The 18,042-nt window shown below is 50.5% G+C and overlaps 1 protein-coding gene across 2 annotated transcripts in view; it reads right to left on the reverse strand.

Annotated features, from left to right (window-relative positions):
* Window positions 1-1,499: 1,499 nt before the first annotated feature.
* The window catches only part of LOC140133899 (rhombotin-1), an 82,042-nt gene continuing 65,499 nt past the window's right edge, over window positions 1,500-18,042 (reverse strand). For both annotated transcript variants that reach the window (XM_072154588.1, XM_072154587.1), the window contains exons 2-4: window positions 5,888-6,101; window positions 4,271-4,396; window positions 1,500-1,835 (exon numbers count right to left, since the gene is read on the reverse strand). In XM_072154588.1, coding sequence (XP_072010689.1) covers window positions 1,736-1,835; window positions 4,271-4,396; window positions 5,888-6,101 — 440 coding nt within the window. In that variant the 3' untranslated portion in view covers window positions 1,500-1,735. The remainder of the gene's footprint in view (window positions 1,836-4,270; window positions 4,397-5,887; window positions 6,102-18,042) is intronic.

Below are 18,042 nucleotides of genomic sequence, written 5' to 3' on the forward strand. Positions count from 1 at the left end.
CTCTGTACTCTCTGCAGCCAGTGTTATGTGTTATCCCTGGGGAGATGTGTAATCAGACCTCACACTGCTGTGCTCTGTGCTCTGTGCAGTGTTATGTACTGTGTCTGGGGAGATGTGTAATCAGACCTCACACTGCTGTGCTCTGTGCAGTGTTACGTACTGTGTCTGGGGAGATGTGTAATCAGACCTCACACTGCTGTGCTCTGTGCAGTGTTATGTACTGTGTCTGGGGAGATGTGTAATCAGACCTCACACTGCTGTGCTCTGTGCTCTCTGCAGCCAGTGTTATGTATTATCCCTGGAGAGATGTATAATCAGACCTCACACTGCTGTGCTCTGTGCTCTCTGCAGCCAGTGCTATGTATTGTCCCTGGAGAGATGTGTAATCAGACCTCACACTGCTGTGCTCTGTGCAGTGTTATGTTCTGTCCCTGGAGAGATGTGTAACCAGACCTCACACTGCTGTGCTCTGTGCTCTCTGCAGCCAGTGTTATGTATTGTCCCTGGAGAGATGTGTAATCAGACCTCACACTGCTGTGCTCTGTGCTCTCTGCAGCCAGTGTTATGTATTGTCCATGGAGAGATGTGTAATCAGACCTCACACTGCTGTGCTCTGTGCTCTCTGCAACCAGTGTTATGTATTATCCCTGGAGAGATGTGTAATCAGACCTCACACTGCTGTGCTCTGTGCTCTCTGCAGCCAGTGTTATGTACTGTCTTTGGAGAGATGTGTAATCAGACCTCACACTGCTGTGCTCTGTGCTCTCTGCAGCCAGTGTTATGTATTATCCCTGGAGAGATGTGTAATCAGACCTCACACTGCTGTGCTCTGTGCTCTCTGCAGCCAGTGTTATGTATTGTCCCTGGAGAGATGTGTAATCAGACCTCACACTGCTGTGCTCTGTGCTCTCTGCAGCCAGTGTTATGTATTGTCCCTGGAGAGATGTGTAATCAGACCTCACACTGCTGTGCTCTGTGCTCTCTGCAGCCAGTGTTATGTATTGTCCCTGGAGAGATGTGTAATCAGACCTCACACTGCTGTGCTCTGTGCAGTGTTATGTTCTGTCCCTGGAGAGATGTGTAACCAGACCTCACACTGCTGTGCTCTGTGCTCTCTGCAGCCAGTGTTATGTATTGTCCCTGGAGAGATGTGTAATCAGACCTCACACTGCTGTGCTCTGTGCTCTCTGCAGTGTTATGTACTGTCCCTGGAGAGATGTGTAATCAGACCTCACACTGCTGTGCTCTGTGCTCTCTGCAGCCAGTGTTATGTATTGTCCCTGGAGAGATGTGTAATCAGACCTCACACTGCTGTGCTCTGTGCAGTGTTATGTACTGTGTCTGGGGAGATGTGGATGCTGATGGTAGTAGCAGGACGGTGATACATGGATTTGTACAGCAGGGTTGCACTGGGGGAGTCCTCACACTGCTGTGCCCCTTCCCTCTGCTCGGGATGGTGCAGTGTAACGCGGAGCACAGACGCAGTAAACATTCATAATCTTTATTTTCACACCAGTAATAAAATGTCATTACATTTTCATAAAATAAATGTTCCAGTTTATATACAGAAAACAGACTGTACAGATCCCCCCGGCCCCCCGGCCCCCCGAGTCCCACAAGCGCTCAGCAACACACAACCGCACATCGAAGATTGCAACTTGGTTTTGTGTTGTACTGGGGGCGGGGCTGACTACATGGTGCGCAGTCCTGGGGGAGGGGCATATTGCAGGCTCCGTTATTGGGTCTCGAAGCTCCCGTTCAGCTGCCCCTCCTCATAGTCCATCTGACACAAGATCATATTGTTCTTAAGAAAAAACTTGTCTCCAACGCAAAATCTGCAAAATACGGAAAACGGGAGTCAGTCCGGGAAATGACACAGGGGACGGCACCTTAAAGGGGTCTCCTCCTCTATACACAATATGGAGATGAATGGCTGGTGAAGGGGGTCCCACGAGACCCCAGTAACCTGATACCCATCCTCTATTCTGTCTTCTATGATTCCACCCCTTTAATGATCCCACCCCTTTACTCATCTCTCCCTTTTAATTATATCACCCCTTTAATGAGCCCACCTTTTTAATGAGCACACCCCTTCAATGAGCACACCCCTTCAATGAGCACACCCCTTTAAGGAGCCCACACCTTTATGGAGCCTACCCCTTTTATGTGCCCACCCCTTTAATGAGTGCACACCTTTATGGAGCCCACCCCTTTAATGAGTGCACACCTTTATAGAGCCCACCCCTTTTATAAAGCCCACCCCTTTAATGAGTGCACACCTTTATGGAGCCTACCCCTTTTATGAGCCCACCCCTTTAATGAGTGCACACCTTTATGGAGCCCACCCCTTTAATGAGTGCACACCTTTATAGAGCCCACCCCTTTTATAAAGCCCACCCCTTTAATGAGTGCACACCTTTATGGAGCCTACCCCTTTTATGAGCCCACCCCTTTAATGAGTGCACACCTTTATGGAGCCCACCCCTTTAAGGAGCCTTCAATCCGGAAGTGAAATGTTTGATTTCGAATCTTTCAGTGAAATGGAAACATTTTATCGGAAGTGTCCGCGAGCAGATTCCTTCTAGTTGCTCATGGCAACCAATCACAGCTGAGCTTTCATTTTCCCACAGCGGTTTATACAATGTAAGCTCCGCTCTGATTGGCAGCAGTGTTACCTCACACGCTCCTTGTATCATGTATTGTGGATGCCGCGGTGCAGCGCCGCGCTCGGCCACTAGATGGCGCTGTGTGCACTGCGGAGAGTCCGGCACTGGGCCGCGCTGCTGGACACATGGCGGGAACAGCTCTGCCTGCTGTCAGTGAATAACCCCCCTCTCACAGCTCAGGGTTTGTGTTAATGTTTCATTACTTATCCGATATAAATTACTATGAGGGCAGAGCAATGCTCTGCAGAGGGGTCAGTGGTGTAATAGTCTGCAGTATACATCATTTATGTACCTGTCCGGGGCTAGAGAGGCACAGCAATGCTCTGCAGAGGGGTCAGTGGTGTAATGGTTTGCAGTATACATTATTATGTACCTGTCCGGGGCTAGAGGGGCAGAGCAATGCTCTGCAGGGGGGGCAGTGGTGTAATATTCTGCAGTATATGTCATTATGTACCTGTCCGGGGGTAGAAGGGCAGAGCAATGCTCTGCAGAGGGGTCAGTGGTGTAATGGTTTGCAGTATATATCATTATGTACCTGTCTGGGGGTAGAGGGGCAGAGCAATGCTCTGCAGGGGGGGCAGTGGTGTAATATCCTGCAGTATATGTCATTATGTACCTGTCTGGGGGTAGAGGGGCAGAGCAATGCTCTGCAGAGGGGTCAGTGGTGTAATGGTTTGCAGTATATATCATTATGTACCTGTCCGGGGGTAGAGGGGCAGAGCAATGCTCTGCAGAGGGGTCAGTGGTGTAATGGTTTGCAGTATATATCATTATGTACCTGTCCGGGGGTAGAGGGGCAGAGCAATGCTCTGCAGAGGGGGCAGTGGTGTAATATTCTGCAGTATATATCATTATGTACCTGTCCGGGGGTAGAGGGGCAGAGCAATGCTCTGCAGAGGGGTCAGTGGTGTAATAGTCTGCAGTATACATTATTATGTACCTGTCCTGGGGTAGAGGGGCAGAGCAATGCTCTGCAGAGGGGTCAGTAGTGTAATGGTCTGCAGTATATATCATTATGTACCTGTCCTGGGGTAGAGGTGCAGAGCAATGCTCTGCAGAGGGGTCAGTAGTGTAATGGTCTGCAGTATATATCATTATGTACCTGTCCGGCGGTAGAGGTGCAGAGCAATGCTCTGCAGAGGGGGCAGTGGTGTAATATTCTGCAGTATATGTCATTATGTACCTGTCCGGGGGTAGAGGGGCAGAGCAATGCTCTGCAGAGGGGTCAGTGGTGTAATGGTTTGCAGTATATATCATTATGTACCTGTCCGGGGGTAGAGGGGCAGAGCAATGCTCTGCAGGGGGGGTGTCAGTGGTGTAATAACCTGCAGTATATATCATTATGTACCTGTCCGGGGGTAGAGGGGCAGAGCAATGCTCTGCAGAGGGGGCAGTGGTGTAATATTCTGCAGTATATGTCATTATGTACCTGTCTGGGGGTAGAGAGGCAGAGCAATGCTCTGCAGAAGGGTCAGTGGAGTAATAGTCTGCAGTATATATCACTCTGTAAGTGGTGATGTTCTGCAGATGGGTGACGGGTTATCTGTCAGGAGGTGGAGGAGTGATGCTCTGCAGATGAGTAGAGATGCTCTGCGGTGCCTCACCTCTGGTTGCAGAGCTGGCAGGCGAAGCAGTCCAGGTGATAGACGTTCTCTCTCGCGCGCATCACCATCTCGAAGGCCGGGATGAGTTTACTACACGCTGCACAGTTTCCTGTGGTCCCGAACAACCTGCGGAGGAGACAAGGGGGAGGGGTCACCTTAGTCACACCCAAAGCTGCACACACACATCTGTGTCTTGTCATTAGACTGTTAAAGGAAATCTCCCATCAGACTCCATCCTACATCCATTACACTGTGCTGGAGCGCATGGTGTGAGGTTACATTAGAGAGGGGGAGACAGTGTAACAGCCTGTGAAACTACAACATGGAGGCAGGACCGTATGACCACTGGGGGCAACACTGATTAATGGGGGATCATTGTGACTACTTGGGGCAGTCCCGTTATTACAGGGGGGAGAGCATTGTGATTAGGAGAGGTAGTCACAGCCCCGCCCCCTGCCTGTATATCCTGTGTGAGAGGTGGTCACAGCCCCGCCCCCTGCCTGTATATCCTGTGTGAGAGGTAGTCACAGCCCCGCCCCCTGCCTGTATATCCTGTGTGAGAGGTGGTCACAGCCCCGCCCCCTGCCTGTATATCCTGTGTGAGAGGTAGTCACAGCCCCGCCCCCTGCCTGTATATCCTGTGTGAGAGGTAGTCACAGCCCCGCCCCCTGCCTGTATATCCTGTGTGAGAGGTAGTCACAGCCCCGCCCCCTGCCTGTATATCCTGTGTGAGGTAGTCACAGCCCCGCCCCCTGCCTGTATATCCTGTGTGAGAGGTAGTCACAGCCCCGCCCCCTGCCTGTATATCCTGTGTGAGAGGTAGTCACAGCCCCGCCCCCTGCCTGTATATCCTGTGTGAGAGGTAGTCACAGACCCGTCCCCTGCCTGTATATCCTGTGTGAGAGGTAGTCACAGCCCCGCCCCCTGCCTGTATATCCTGTGTGAGAGGTAGTCACAGCCCCGCCCCCTGCCTGTATATCCTGTGTGAGAGGTAGTCACAGCCCCGCCCCCTTTCTGTATATCCTGTGTGAGGTAGTCACAGCCCCGCCCCCTGCCTGTATATCCTGTGTGAGAGGTAGTCACAGCCCCGCCCCCTGCCTGTATATCCTGTGTGAGAGGTAGTCACAGACCCGTCCCCTGCCTGTATATCCTGTGTGAGAGGTAGTCACAGCCCCGCCCCCTGCCTGTATATCCTGTGTGAGAGGTAGTCACAGCCCCGCCCCCTGCCTGTATATCCTGTGTGAGAGGTAGTCACAGCCCCGCCCCCTGCCTGTATATCCTGTGTGAGAGGTAGTCACAGCCCCGCCCCCTGCCTGTATATCCTGTGTGAGGTAGTCACAGCCCCGCCCCCTGCCTGTATATCCTGTGTGAGGTAGTCACAGCCCCGCCCCCTGCCTGTATATCCTGTGTGTGAGGTAGTCACAGCCCCGCCCCCTGCCTGTATATCCTGTGTGAGAGGTAGTCACAGCCCCGCCCCCTGCCTGTATATCCTGTGTGATGGTAGTCACAGCCCCGCCCCCTGCCTGTATATCCTGTGTGAGAGGTAGTCACAGCCCCGCCCCCTGCCTGTATATCCTGTGTGATGGTAGTCACAGCCCCGCCCCTGCAGGTCCTCACCTCAGGTAGTCTCTGCGGCACAGGATGAGGTTGGCCTTGGTGTACAGGGTGGACCCCACCTCCCCCAGGCGGCAGTCGCAGCAGGCGCACTTGAGGCAGTCCTCGTGCCAGTACTTGTCCAGCGCCTTCAGCAGGTAGCGGTCCTTGATCTTGCGGTTGCAGCCGGCGCAGCCTTTCTGTTTCCCTTTGGGCTGCACTGAGAGCATGGGCACTCCTAGGGGACAGGAGAGGGACACGTCACACACAGAAAGACTCCCCTAAGCCACACCCCCAGTGACGCCCTGGCCACGCCCCACATTGTAACCAAAACATAATAATAATAAACATTGTCTCAATAATAAATACATTGCCCAGCCCCTCCCCCCTGCACCTGTAATGGAGAGAGAGCCTCTACCCACAAGGCTCTGGGCTCAGTGGTTGTTTATGGGGGAGCTTTACTGTTACACTGTGACCGGTGTATGGACAGGGATCTTGTCAGAGATTATTATTGTAATTATTGAGACGACTATTATTATTATTATTATTATTATTATTATTAATCGTCTTAATAATAATAAAAATAATAATAATAAATAATTGTCTCAGTAACTTCAATAATGATCTCTGAGAAAATGTAACAGTACAGCTCTTAGTTACAAAACATCCACTTACAGCCAACACTAAGCCCATAGCCCAGCGCTGTGTCTCTATGGCAGGTGGAGTGAGGAGGTTCTGGGTTCAAATCCAAGTTCTAACTAGAGACCTTGAGTCTGGGGAAGCCCTGGGAGATGTAGACACCGAATCTCTGACACATCTCCCAAAAGGATTCCCTGCCCCATGTCTGTAGAAACCATTCAGCATCCCAAATTCTGCCTTTCAAAGTATTTACTATGCAGGACAGTCCCAGCCAGTGCTGGACCTAGAGGGAATATCCGGGACAATCTCCCAGCTGCCTGTGAGGGCGGGACAAAGGTGAAAAACCGGGACAATCCTGCCAAATCTGGGATGTTTTGGAGCTATACACACAGGGGCCACACACTGCAGGTACAGGGGCCAAGCACACTGCAGCATGGGTGCTCCTAGGGGACAGAAGAGGGACACCTCACATACTGGGCACTGGGGCCACACACGCTGTAACTCCCCCCAGATACTGTGTATTCAGGGGCCGCACGCTGCAGCTCCTGTTCATTTATGTCTTTTTATAAACTGATCTGGAGCATCACCCCCCAGGAGTCATACAGGGCCCTGGACCCCAATATTATAGGATCTGCATGATGTATATTTGGGGGTGGGGGGTCTCTGGTCTCTGTAGATCACATTCACCCAAAACTAATCTATCCTAAGGTAAGATCAGACTGGATCAATCCATCTCAGAGAAGAAGCAAACAAGAGCAATTTATTAGGATACGACTTCTTTATTCACCCCCCGGTGAGAAGCGTCATGTCCGCAGCTCCAGTGCATCAGCGCGTAACATGCATACAAGCGATGGGGGGCTAGTGCCGGGAGCTACCGTTGGTCTCCTAGATTTTAGGGGGGGGGGGGGGCTGCCTCTCTGGTGTGCGGATTTGGGGGGCTCTGCCTCTGTGGTGCGGGGGTCTTGCAGCTGAGCCCCTTGTGATGCGAGGACCTGTCTCGCAGTGATAAGTGACCGCCGTCTCTCGGAGCCTCCGCAGCACTTAAGACGCGACGCATGGATCAGCCGCAGCCATGGAGACGGCGCACAAACCTCTTACTGCTTTCTGGAGAAGTCTCCAGCGCCGCCGCCCCATACATTACATAAATGGTGATCGTAACGATATTCCCCTGAGAAACGCATTAACTAGCGCTGCCCCTGACCTGCACTCAACTCCCAGAATCCTCTGCTCCCGAGCATCAACGTACACTTAAAGGGATATACCAACAGGTGTGACTACAGACTGCAGACAGTGTTAGTGTCCTCACACTGCTGTGCTCTGTGCTCTTTGCAGCCAGTGTTATGTATTGTCCCTGGAGAGATGTGTAATCAGACCTCACACTGCTGTGCTCTGTGCTCTCTGCAGCCAGTGTTATGTATCATCCCTGGAGAGATGTGTAATCAGACCTCACACTGCTGTGCTCTGTGCTCTCTGCAGCCAGTGTTATGTATTGTCCCTGGAGAGATGTGTAATCAGACCTCACACTGCTGTGCTCTGTGCTCTCTGCAGCCAGTGTTATGTATTGTCCCTGGAGAGATGTGTAATCAGACCTCACACTGCTGTGCTCTGTGCTCTCTGCAGCCAGTGTTATGTATTGTCCTGGAGAGATGTGTAATCAGACCTCACACTGCTGTGCTCTGTGCTCTCTGCAGCCAGTGTTATGTATCATCCCTGGAGAGATGTGTAATCAGACCTCACACTGCTGTGCTCTGTGCTCTCTGCAGCCAGTGTTATGTATTGTCCCTGGAGAGATGTGTAATCAGACCTCACACTGTTGTGCTCTGTGCTCTCTGCAGCCAGTGTTATGTATTGTCCCTGGAGAGATGTGTAATCATACCTCACACTGCTGTGCTCTGTGCTCTCTGCAGCCAGTGTTATGTATTGTCCCTGGAGAGATGTGTAATCAGACCTGACACTGCTGTGCTCTGTGCTCTCTGCAGCCAGTGTTATGTATTGTCCCTGGAGAGATGTGTAATCAGACCTCACACTGCTGTGCTCTGTGCTCTCTGCAGTCAGTGTTATGTATTGTCCCTGGAGAGATGTGTAATCAGACCTCACACTGCTGTGCTCTGTGCTCTCTGCAGCCAGTGTTATGTATTATCCCTGGAGAGATGTGTAATCAGACCTCACACTGCTGTGCTCTGTGCTCTCTGCAGCCAGTGTTATGTATTGTCCCTGGAGAGATGTGTAATCAGACCTGACACTGCTGTGCTCTGTGCTCTCTGCAGCCAGTGTTATGTATTGTCCCTGGAGAGATGTGTAATCAGACCTCACACTGCTGTGCTCTGTGCTCTCTGCAGCCAGTGTTATGTACTGTCCCTGGAGAGATGTGTAATCAGACCTCACACTGCTGTGCTCTGTGCTCTCTGCAGCCAGTGCTATGTATTGTCCCTGGAGAGATGTGTAATCAGACCTCACACTGCTGTGCTCTGTGCTCTCTGCAGCCAGTGCTATGTATTGTCCCTGGAGAGATGTGTAATCATACCTCACACTGCTGTGCTCTATGCTCTCTGCAGCCAGTGTTATGTATTATCCCTGGAGAGATGTGTAATCAGACCTCACACTGCTGTGCTCTGTGCTCTCTGCAGCCAGTGTTATGTATTATCCCTGGAGAGATGTGTAATCAGACCTCACACTGCTGTGCTCTGTGCTCTCTGCAGCCAGTGTTATGTACAGTCCTGGCCATAAGATGTGAGAATGATACAAATGGTAATTGTTATAAAGTCTCCGGCATCAGGTGTTATAATGGTCATTTGCATATTCTCCAGAATGTTATACAGAGGGATCAGCTTACAGTCAGTATTTGCCTAGAAAATGAACTTTTTCCCCCAAAACACATTTCCCCTCATCGCAGGCGCCTTAGGCGGAGCAGCGGCCCTGGTGTCAGTGATGTCTCCAGTAACAGAGATTCTGGGTCCATGGCTCCGGGAACAGAACACAGAGATTCTGGGTCCATGGCTCCGGGAACAGAACACAGAGATTCTGGGTCCATGGCTCCGGGGACAGAACACAGAGATTCTGGGTCCATGGCCCGGGAACAGAACACAGAGATTCTGGGTCCATGGCCGGGAACAGAACACAGAGATTCTGGGTCCATGGCCCGGGAACAGAACACAGAGATTCTGGGTCCATGGCCCGGGAACAGAACACAGAGATTCTGGGTCCATGGCCCGGGAACAGAACACAGAGATTCTGGGTCCATGGCCCGGGAACAGAACACAGAGATTCTGGGTCCATGGCCCGGGAACAGAACACAGAGATTCTGGGTCCATGGCCCGGGAACAGAACACAGAGATTCTGGGTCCATGGCCCGGGAACAGAACACAGAGATTCTGGGTCCATGGCCTGGGAACAGAACACAGAGATTCTGGGTCCAGGGCCCGGGAACAGAACACAGAGATTCTGGGTCCAGGGCCCGGGAACAGAACACAGAGATTCTGGGTCCATGGCCCGGGAACAGAACACAGAGATTCTGGGTCCATGGCCCGGGAACAGAACACAGAGATTCTGGGTCCATGGCCCGGGAACAGAACACAGAGATTCTGGGTCCATGGCCCGGGAACAGAACACAGAGATTCTGGGTCCATGGCTCCGGGAACAGAACACACAGATTCTGGGTACATGGCCCGGGAACAGAACACACAGATTCTGGGTCCATGGCCCGGGAACAGAACACAGAGATTCTGGGTCCATGGCCCGGGAACAGAACACAGAGATTCTGGGTCCATGGCCCGGGAACAGAACACAGAGATTCTGGCTCCATGGCCCGGAGACTCCTGGATCTTATCCCATTGAGAACTTGTGGTCAATCATTAGGAGACAGGGGACAAACAAAACCGACACATTGTGACAGAATGCAGCAGTGATAGTGCAGGAATGGGCGGCGATCAGTCAGGATCTGGTGCAGGAGGTGAGTGAGAGCCGCCGGGGAGAAGTGCAGAGGTCCTGAAGAAGAAGGAGAGGTCCTGCAGATACTGACTGGCTGCAGTAACTCCTCCCACCTGACAATAAAAGCTTCTGCTCCCCATAATATGATTGCACTTGTATCTCTGGATGTGATAAACATCTGACAGACCAGAGGGACACATCATGTGACAGGAGGGGATTGTGTCATTCTCAGGACTTATGGCCAGGACTGTATTGTCCCTGGAGAGATGTGTAATCAGACCTTTGTCTATGTTGTTAGTAGCAGCAGGACTGTGATGTATGGCCCCCGAGCTCCCCCCATATTCCGGATAGATCTCTGTGATCCCGGGATGAGTCTTTGGTGGCGGCCGCTTATCTCCCCAGATCGGGCGCCCCTCTCATCTGATGATCTCCATAGAAATCCCATTTACCTCCGGGAAGTTTTAATTAATGAAAGATGAAGAATATAAAGCGAGAAACTTATCGACTGCATCTCGGCACCTGTCATCTGCACCTCACAGAGGGGAGGCAGCGTTACAATGTGACAGCAAGGGCGCAGCACTGACACATTGTGACGAGGCCTTAACCCTGCAGAGTCAGATGGGGGCGCCACTGAGGGGGCTCCTACAACGCACCCCCTGTACTACCCCCACCCCCAGATGAGGGTCTGTTACAGTGTATCAGTACAGACAATCACAGTGAGAGAAAGAGACCTCCTCTAATGACCCCCAGCCCCCCCGAGACCCCCACCAGGGGCCAAACTCACCTGCTCCTCACACCTCATTATCACATAGAACAGGAAAACAGCTCTAATGAGGGGGAGAGGAGAGCACACAGGAGCCCCCCCCCCCCCCCCCCCCCCCGGGAGGACAAGAACAGCCCCTAATACTCCAATCTACAGACTAATTACATCTCCTATGGAGAAACCACAGTACATAGGGGGCAGTATTATAGTAGTTATATTCCAGTACATAGGGGGCAGTATTATAGTAGTTATATTCCAGTACATAGGGGGCAGTATTATAGTAGTTATATTCCAGTACATAGGGGGCAGTATTATAGTAGTTATATTCCTGTACATAGGGGGCAGTATTATAGTAGTTATATTCTTGTACATAGGGGGCAGTATTATAGTAGTTATATTCCTGTACATAGCGATCAGTATTATAGTAGTTATATTCCTGTACATAGCGATCAGTATTATAGTAGTTATATTCCTGTACATAGGGGACAGTATTATAGTAGTTATATTCCTGTACATAGGGGGCAGTATTATAGTAGTTATATTCCTGTACATAGGGGGCAGTATTATAGTAGTTATATTCCTGTACATAGGGGGCAGTATTATAGTAGTTATATTCTTGTACATAGGGGGCAGTATTATAGTAGTTATATTCCTGTACATAGGGGGCAGTATTATAGTAGTTATATTCCTGTACATAGGGGGCAGTATTATAGTAGTTATATTCTTGTACATAGGAGGCGGTATTATAGTAGTTATATCCTTGTACATAGGGGGCGGTATTATAGTAGTTATATTCTTGTACATAGGGGGCAGTATTATAGTAGTTATATCCCTGTACATAGGGGGCAGTATTATAGTAGTTATATTCCTGTACATAGGGGGCAGTATTATAGTAGTTATATTCCTGTACATAGGGGGCAGTATTATAGTAGTTATATTCTTGTACATAGGGGGCAGTATTATAGTAGTTATGTTCCTGTACATAGGGGGCAGTATTATAGTAGTTATATTCCTGTACATAGGGGGCAGTATTATAGTAGTTATATCCCTGTACATAGGGGGCAGTATTATAGTAGTTATATTCCTGTACATAGGGGGCAGTATTATAGTAGTTATATTCCTGTACATAGGGGGCAGTATTATAGTAGTTATATTCCTGTACATAGGGGGCAGTATTATAGTAGTTATATTCCTGTACATAGGGGCCAGTATTATAGTAGTTATATTCCTGTACATAGGGGGCAGTATTATAGTAGTTATATTCCTGTACATAGGGGGCAGTATTATAGTAGTTATATTCTTGTACATAGGGGGCAGTATTATAGTAGTTATATTCCTGTACATAGGGGGCAGTATTATAGAAGTTATATTCCTGTACATAGGGGGCAGTATTATAGTAGTTATATTCCTGTACATAGGGGGCAGTATTATAGTAGTTATATTCTTGTACATAGGGGGCAGTATTATAGTAGTTATGTTCCTGTACATAGGGGGCAGTATTATAGTAGTTATATTCCTGTACATAGGGGGCAGTATTATAGTAGTTATATTCCTGTACATAGGGGGCAGTATTATAGTAGTTATATTCCTGTACATAGAGGGCAGTATTATAGTAGTTATATTCTTGTACATAGGGGGCAGTATTATAGTAGTTATGTTCCTGTACATAGGGGGCAGTATTATAGTAGTTATATTCCTGTACATAGGGGGCAGTATTATAGTAGTTATATTCTTGTACATAGGGGGCAGTATTATAGTAGTTATATTCTTGTACATAGGGGGCAGTATTATAGTAGTTATATTCTTGTACATAGGGGCCAGTATTATAGTAGTTATATTCCTGTACATAGGGGGCAGTATTATAGTAGTTATATTCTTGTACATAGGGGGCAGTATTATAGTAGTTATATTCCTGTACATAGGGATCAGTATTATAGTAGTTATATTCTTGTACATAGGTGGCAGTATTATAGTAGTTATATTCTTGTACATAGGTGGCAGTATTATAGTAGTTATATTCCTGTACATAGGGGGCAGTATTATAGTAGTTATATTCCTGTACATAGGGGGCAGTATTATAGTTGTTATATTCTTGTACATAGGGGGCAGTATTATAGTAGTTATATTCCTGTACATAGGGGGCAGTATTATAGTAGTTATATTCTTGTACATAGGGGCAGTATTATAGTAGTTATATTCCTGTACATAGGGGGCAGTATTATAGTAGTTATATTCTTGTACATAGGGGGCAGTATTATAGTAGTTATATTCCTGTACATAGGGGGCAGTATTATAGTAGTTATATTCCTGTACATAGGGGGAGTATTATAGTAGTTATATTCCTGTACATAGGGGGCAGTATTATAGTAGTTATATTCCTGTACATAGGGGGCAGTATTATAGTAGTTATATTCTTGTACATAGGGGGCAGTATTATAGTAGTTATATTCCTGTACATAGGGGGCAGTATTATAGTAGTTATATTCCTGTACATAGGGGACAGTATTATAGTAGTTATATTCCTGTACATAGGAGGCAGTATTATAGTAGTTATATTCCTGTACATAGGGGGCAGTATTATAGTAGTTATATTCCTGTACATAGGGGGCAGTATTATAGTAGTTATATTCCTGTACATAGGGGGCAGTATTATAGTAGTTATATTCCTGTACATAGGGGGCAGTATTATAGTAGTTATATTCCTGTACATAGGGAGCAGTATTATAGTAGTTATATTCCTGTACATAGGGGGCAGTATTATAGTAGTTATATTCCTGTACATAGGGGGCAGTATTATAGTAGTTTATATTCCTGTACATAGGGGGCAGTATTATAGTAGTTATATTCCTGTACATAGGGGCAGTATTATAGTAGTTATATTCCTGTACATAGGGGGCAGTATTATAGTAGTTATATTCCTGTACATAGGGGGCAGTATTATAGTAGTTATATTCCTGTACATAGGGGGCAGTATTATAGTAGTTATATTCCTGTACATAGGGGGCGGTATTATAGTAGTTATATCCTGTACATAGGGGGCAGTATTATAGTAGTTATATTCTTGTACATAGAGGGCAGTATTATAGTAGTTATATTCCTGTACATAGGGGCAGTATTATAGTAGTTATATTCCTGTACATAGGGGGCAGTATTATAGTAGTTATATTCCTGTACATAGGGGGCAGTATTATAGTAGTTATATTCTTGTACATAGGGGGCGGTATTATAGTAGTTATATTCCTGTACATCCTGTACTATACTCCAGAGCTGCACTCACTATTCTGCAGGCTGGTATCTCCTAGTATGGTTCTGTGAGTAGTGTATGTATCCGGTGATCGCTGTGACGCTCGCAGGGGTCGGGTAATTGATCTGTGAAGTATATATGTGGCGCCCCCTGCGGCTCCGCTCCTGACATTAGCTGTAATCCCCTGGATGTGCAGGAGCTGTGGCTTCAGTAGATGTGGAGCTAATGATGGAAGGCGCAGCAGTGTGAGGATGTGCCGCCCCGCGTCCTCTGCAGCCGCTCTCCATCTTCTTCTCAGGAACAGAAAAATCCAATTTGTGTTAATAGAAAGTAATAAGTCCTCATTCTCGGAGACGAGCGGCGCCATTATCACACAATGTACAGAGAGGGCGCCATCTAGAGCTGCGCCAGGGAGCTGCAGGCACCTCAGAACTAGAATGTCAGAGGGTTTGTCACAATGTATCAGTGCAGGGATTCCTCTTCTACAAACATCCCTATCCTTAAAGGAAAACTCCTATCAGATATCACTCCTAGATCCCGGCACCGGGACTGTGGGAATCTTCTTATATTTGTTATCCCTGGCCTCCATCAACTTTCACAATTATGCTAATGAGCCTAAGGCACTGCCCTAGCCTGGACCTGTGATGTGGCTTTACAGACTGGAGAATAGAGAGAAAATGGTCCCTGCACCACAATTCATATTATTACTATAAAGCGTGAGCACAGAGATGTGTCACAGTGACCCTACAGCTCCAAAAAGTGACTCGTCTTTATTTCAACAAATACATAAATGGACCAGAAAAATATTATTAAAAACATCTAAAAACTGTAACCAGTCCATAAGGAGTAAATCCCTGCAATGAAGTAGCAATCACAGAAAAGTCCTATCAGTCACTACAACCTGAGACACAGAAACCTGGAGGTGAACGGGGAAACAAAACGCCTAACACGGCCAAACGGACTCATTTACATTCTTTTTTTAAGCATATTGTACAGGAAGGGTTAATAAAGGTAGGAAACGTGAAACTTGTATACACACATACATACACACACATATAGATATACACACATACATACACACACATATAGATATACATACACATACTTAAATACACACATACATACATACATACACATATACATATATAGATATACACACACATACATATATACACACATACACACACATATATACATTCATACTGTAAGAGTGTGAACCTAGGGGGCGCTGGAGAGCGACCCACAATCAGGGTTGAATAGGACCTTGACCACTCCCATCTGGGGCCCATCTCCAGAGGGAGAGCCCCGGCCCGCCGGCGCTGGGTGTCCTGCAGGCAGCAGCAGGACTCCGGACCAGGTGGAGACAGACAGGTGATCAGTCCATGGGTCAGTGATAGTGAACCTTTTTTGGCTTCCGAGTGCCCAAACTGCAACCCAACCCCCCCCCCCTCATTTATCGGGAGGTGCCAACCAATAATTAGAGCAGTAACTTATTGCTCCCTGTTCTTCAACAACTTTCAATCAGATTGGCCTCCTGCGGACAGCAGCACAGTAAAAAGATGGAAAATGTGTATCATTTTGGCTTCTCTCCAGTGTCCCTCCGTACACAGAATCGTGGGGCCAGCAGGAGGTCCCCCAAAGATAATTCAGCCCCGTCTGCTCCTTCTCCCTCTTCCTACAGTCCCAAGTATCACTTTAATATATGACTGACAGCCTCATCTTTTAAGTTGCTTGGAACTGCAGGAAGATACTTTGAGTCCTGTCTGGTGCTGGGGCGATGACCCGGGTGCCCACAGAAAGGGCTCTGAGTGCCGCCTCTGGCACCCGTGCCATAGGTTCGCCACCACTGCTCTAGAGGATAGGATCCAGTAAGGACAATGTTTGGTTGAGCTCCCTGAGAGCCGGCGCGCTGAGCAGGAACCCCGGCAGTGTCCCTTGCACCTAGGAGGTGGCTGGGTGCAGGGGGGGAGGTCGTGCCCTGTGTAGGGGATAAGCTGGGCGCAGGGGGTGAGGTCGCGCCCTGTGTAGGGGATAAGCTGGGCGCAGGGGGGAGGTCGTGCCCTGTGTAGGGGATGAGCTGGGCGCAGGGGGTGAGGTCGCGCCCTGTGTAGGGGATAAGCTGGGCGCAGGGGGCGAGGTCGCGCCCCGTGTAGGGGATGAGCTGGGTGCAGGGGGGGAGGTCGTGCCCTGTGTAGGGGATAAGCTGGGCGCAGGGGGTGAGGTCGCGCCCTGTGTAGGGGATAAGCTGGGCGCAGGGAGTGAGGTCGCGCCCCGTGTAGGGGATAAGCTGGGCGCAGGGGGCGAGGTCGCGCCCCGTGTAGGGGATAAGCTGGGCGCAGGGGGTGAGGTCGCGCCCCGTGTAGGGGATAAGCTGGGCGCAGGGGGTGAGGTCGCGCCCCGTGTAGGGGATAAGCTGGGCGCAGGGGGTGAGGTCGCGCCCCGTGTAGGGGATAAGCTGGGTGCAGGGGGTGAGGTCGCGCCCTGTGTAGGGGATAAGCTGGGCGCAGGGGGTGAGGTCGTGCCCTGTGTAGGGGATAAGCTGGGCGCAGGGGGTGAGGTCGCGCCCTGTGTAGGGGATAAGCTGGGCGCAGGGGGGTGAGGTCGCGCCCCGTGTAGGGGATAAGCTGGGCGCAGGGGGCGAGGTCGCGCCCTGTGTAGGGGATAAGCTGGGCGCAGGGGGCGAGGTCGCGCCCAGTGTAGGGGATAAGCTGGGCGCAGGGGGTGAGGTCGCGCCCCGTGTAGGGGATAAGCTGGGCGCAGGGGGTGAGGTCGCGCCCCGTGTAGGGGATAAGCTGGGCGCAGGGGGGTGAGGTCGCGCCCCGTGTAGGGGATAAGCTGGGCGCAGGGGGCGAGGTCGCGCCCCGTGTAGGGGATAAGCTGGGCGCAGGGGGCGAGGTCGCGCCCCGTGTAGGGGATAAGCTGGGCGCAGGGGGCGAGGTCGCGCCCAGTGTAGGGGATAAGCTGGGCGCAGGGGGTGAGGTCGCGCCCCGTGTAGGGGATAAGCTGGGCGCAGGGGGTGAGGTCGCGCCCCGTGTAGGGGATAAGCTGGGCGCAGGGGGTGAGGTCGCGCCCCGTGTAGGGGATAAGCTGGGCGCAGGGGGCGAGGTCGCGCCCAGTGTAGGGGATAAGCTGGGCGCAGGGGGCGAGGTCGCGCCCCGTGTAGGGGATAAGCTGGGCGCAGGGGGCGAGGTCGCGCCCCGTGTAGGGGATAAGCTGGGCGCAGGGGGCGAGGTCGCGCCCCGTGTAGGGGATAAGCTGGGCGCAGGGGGCGAGGTCGCGCCCCGTGTAGGGGATAAGCTGGGCGCAGGGGGCGAGGTCGCGCCCCGTGTAGGGGATAAGCTGGGCGCAGGGGGCGAGGTCGCGCCCCGTGTAGGGGATAAGCTGGGCGCAGGGGGCGAGGTCGCGCCCCGTGTAGGGGATAAGCTGGGCGCAGGGGGCGAGGTCGCGCCCCGTGTAGGGGATAAGCTGGGCGCAGGGGGTGAGGTCGCGCCCCGTGTAGGGGGTAAAGGGGGGCGCAGGGGGTGAGGTCGTGCCCCGTGTAGGGGATAAGCTGGGTGCAGGGGGTGAGGTCGTGCCCCGTGTAGGGGATAAGCTGGGCGCAGGGGC

This window comes from Engystomops pustulosus, chromosome 5 (assembly GCF_040894005.1).
Source record: "Engystomops pustulosus chromosome 5, aEngPut4.maternal, whole genome shotgun sequence".
Classification (NCBI taxonomy): Eukaryota; Metazoa; Chordata; class Amphibia; order Anura; family Leptodactylidae; genus Engystomops; species Engystomops pustulosus.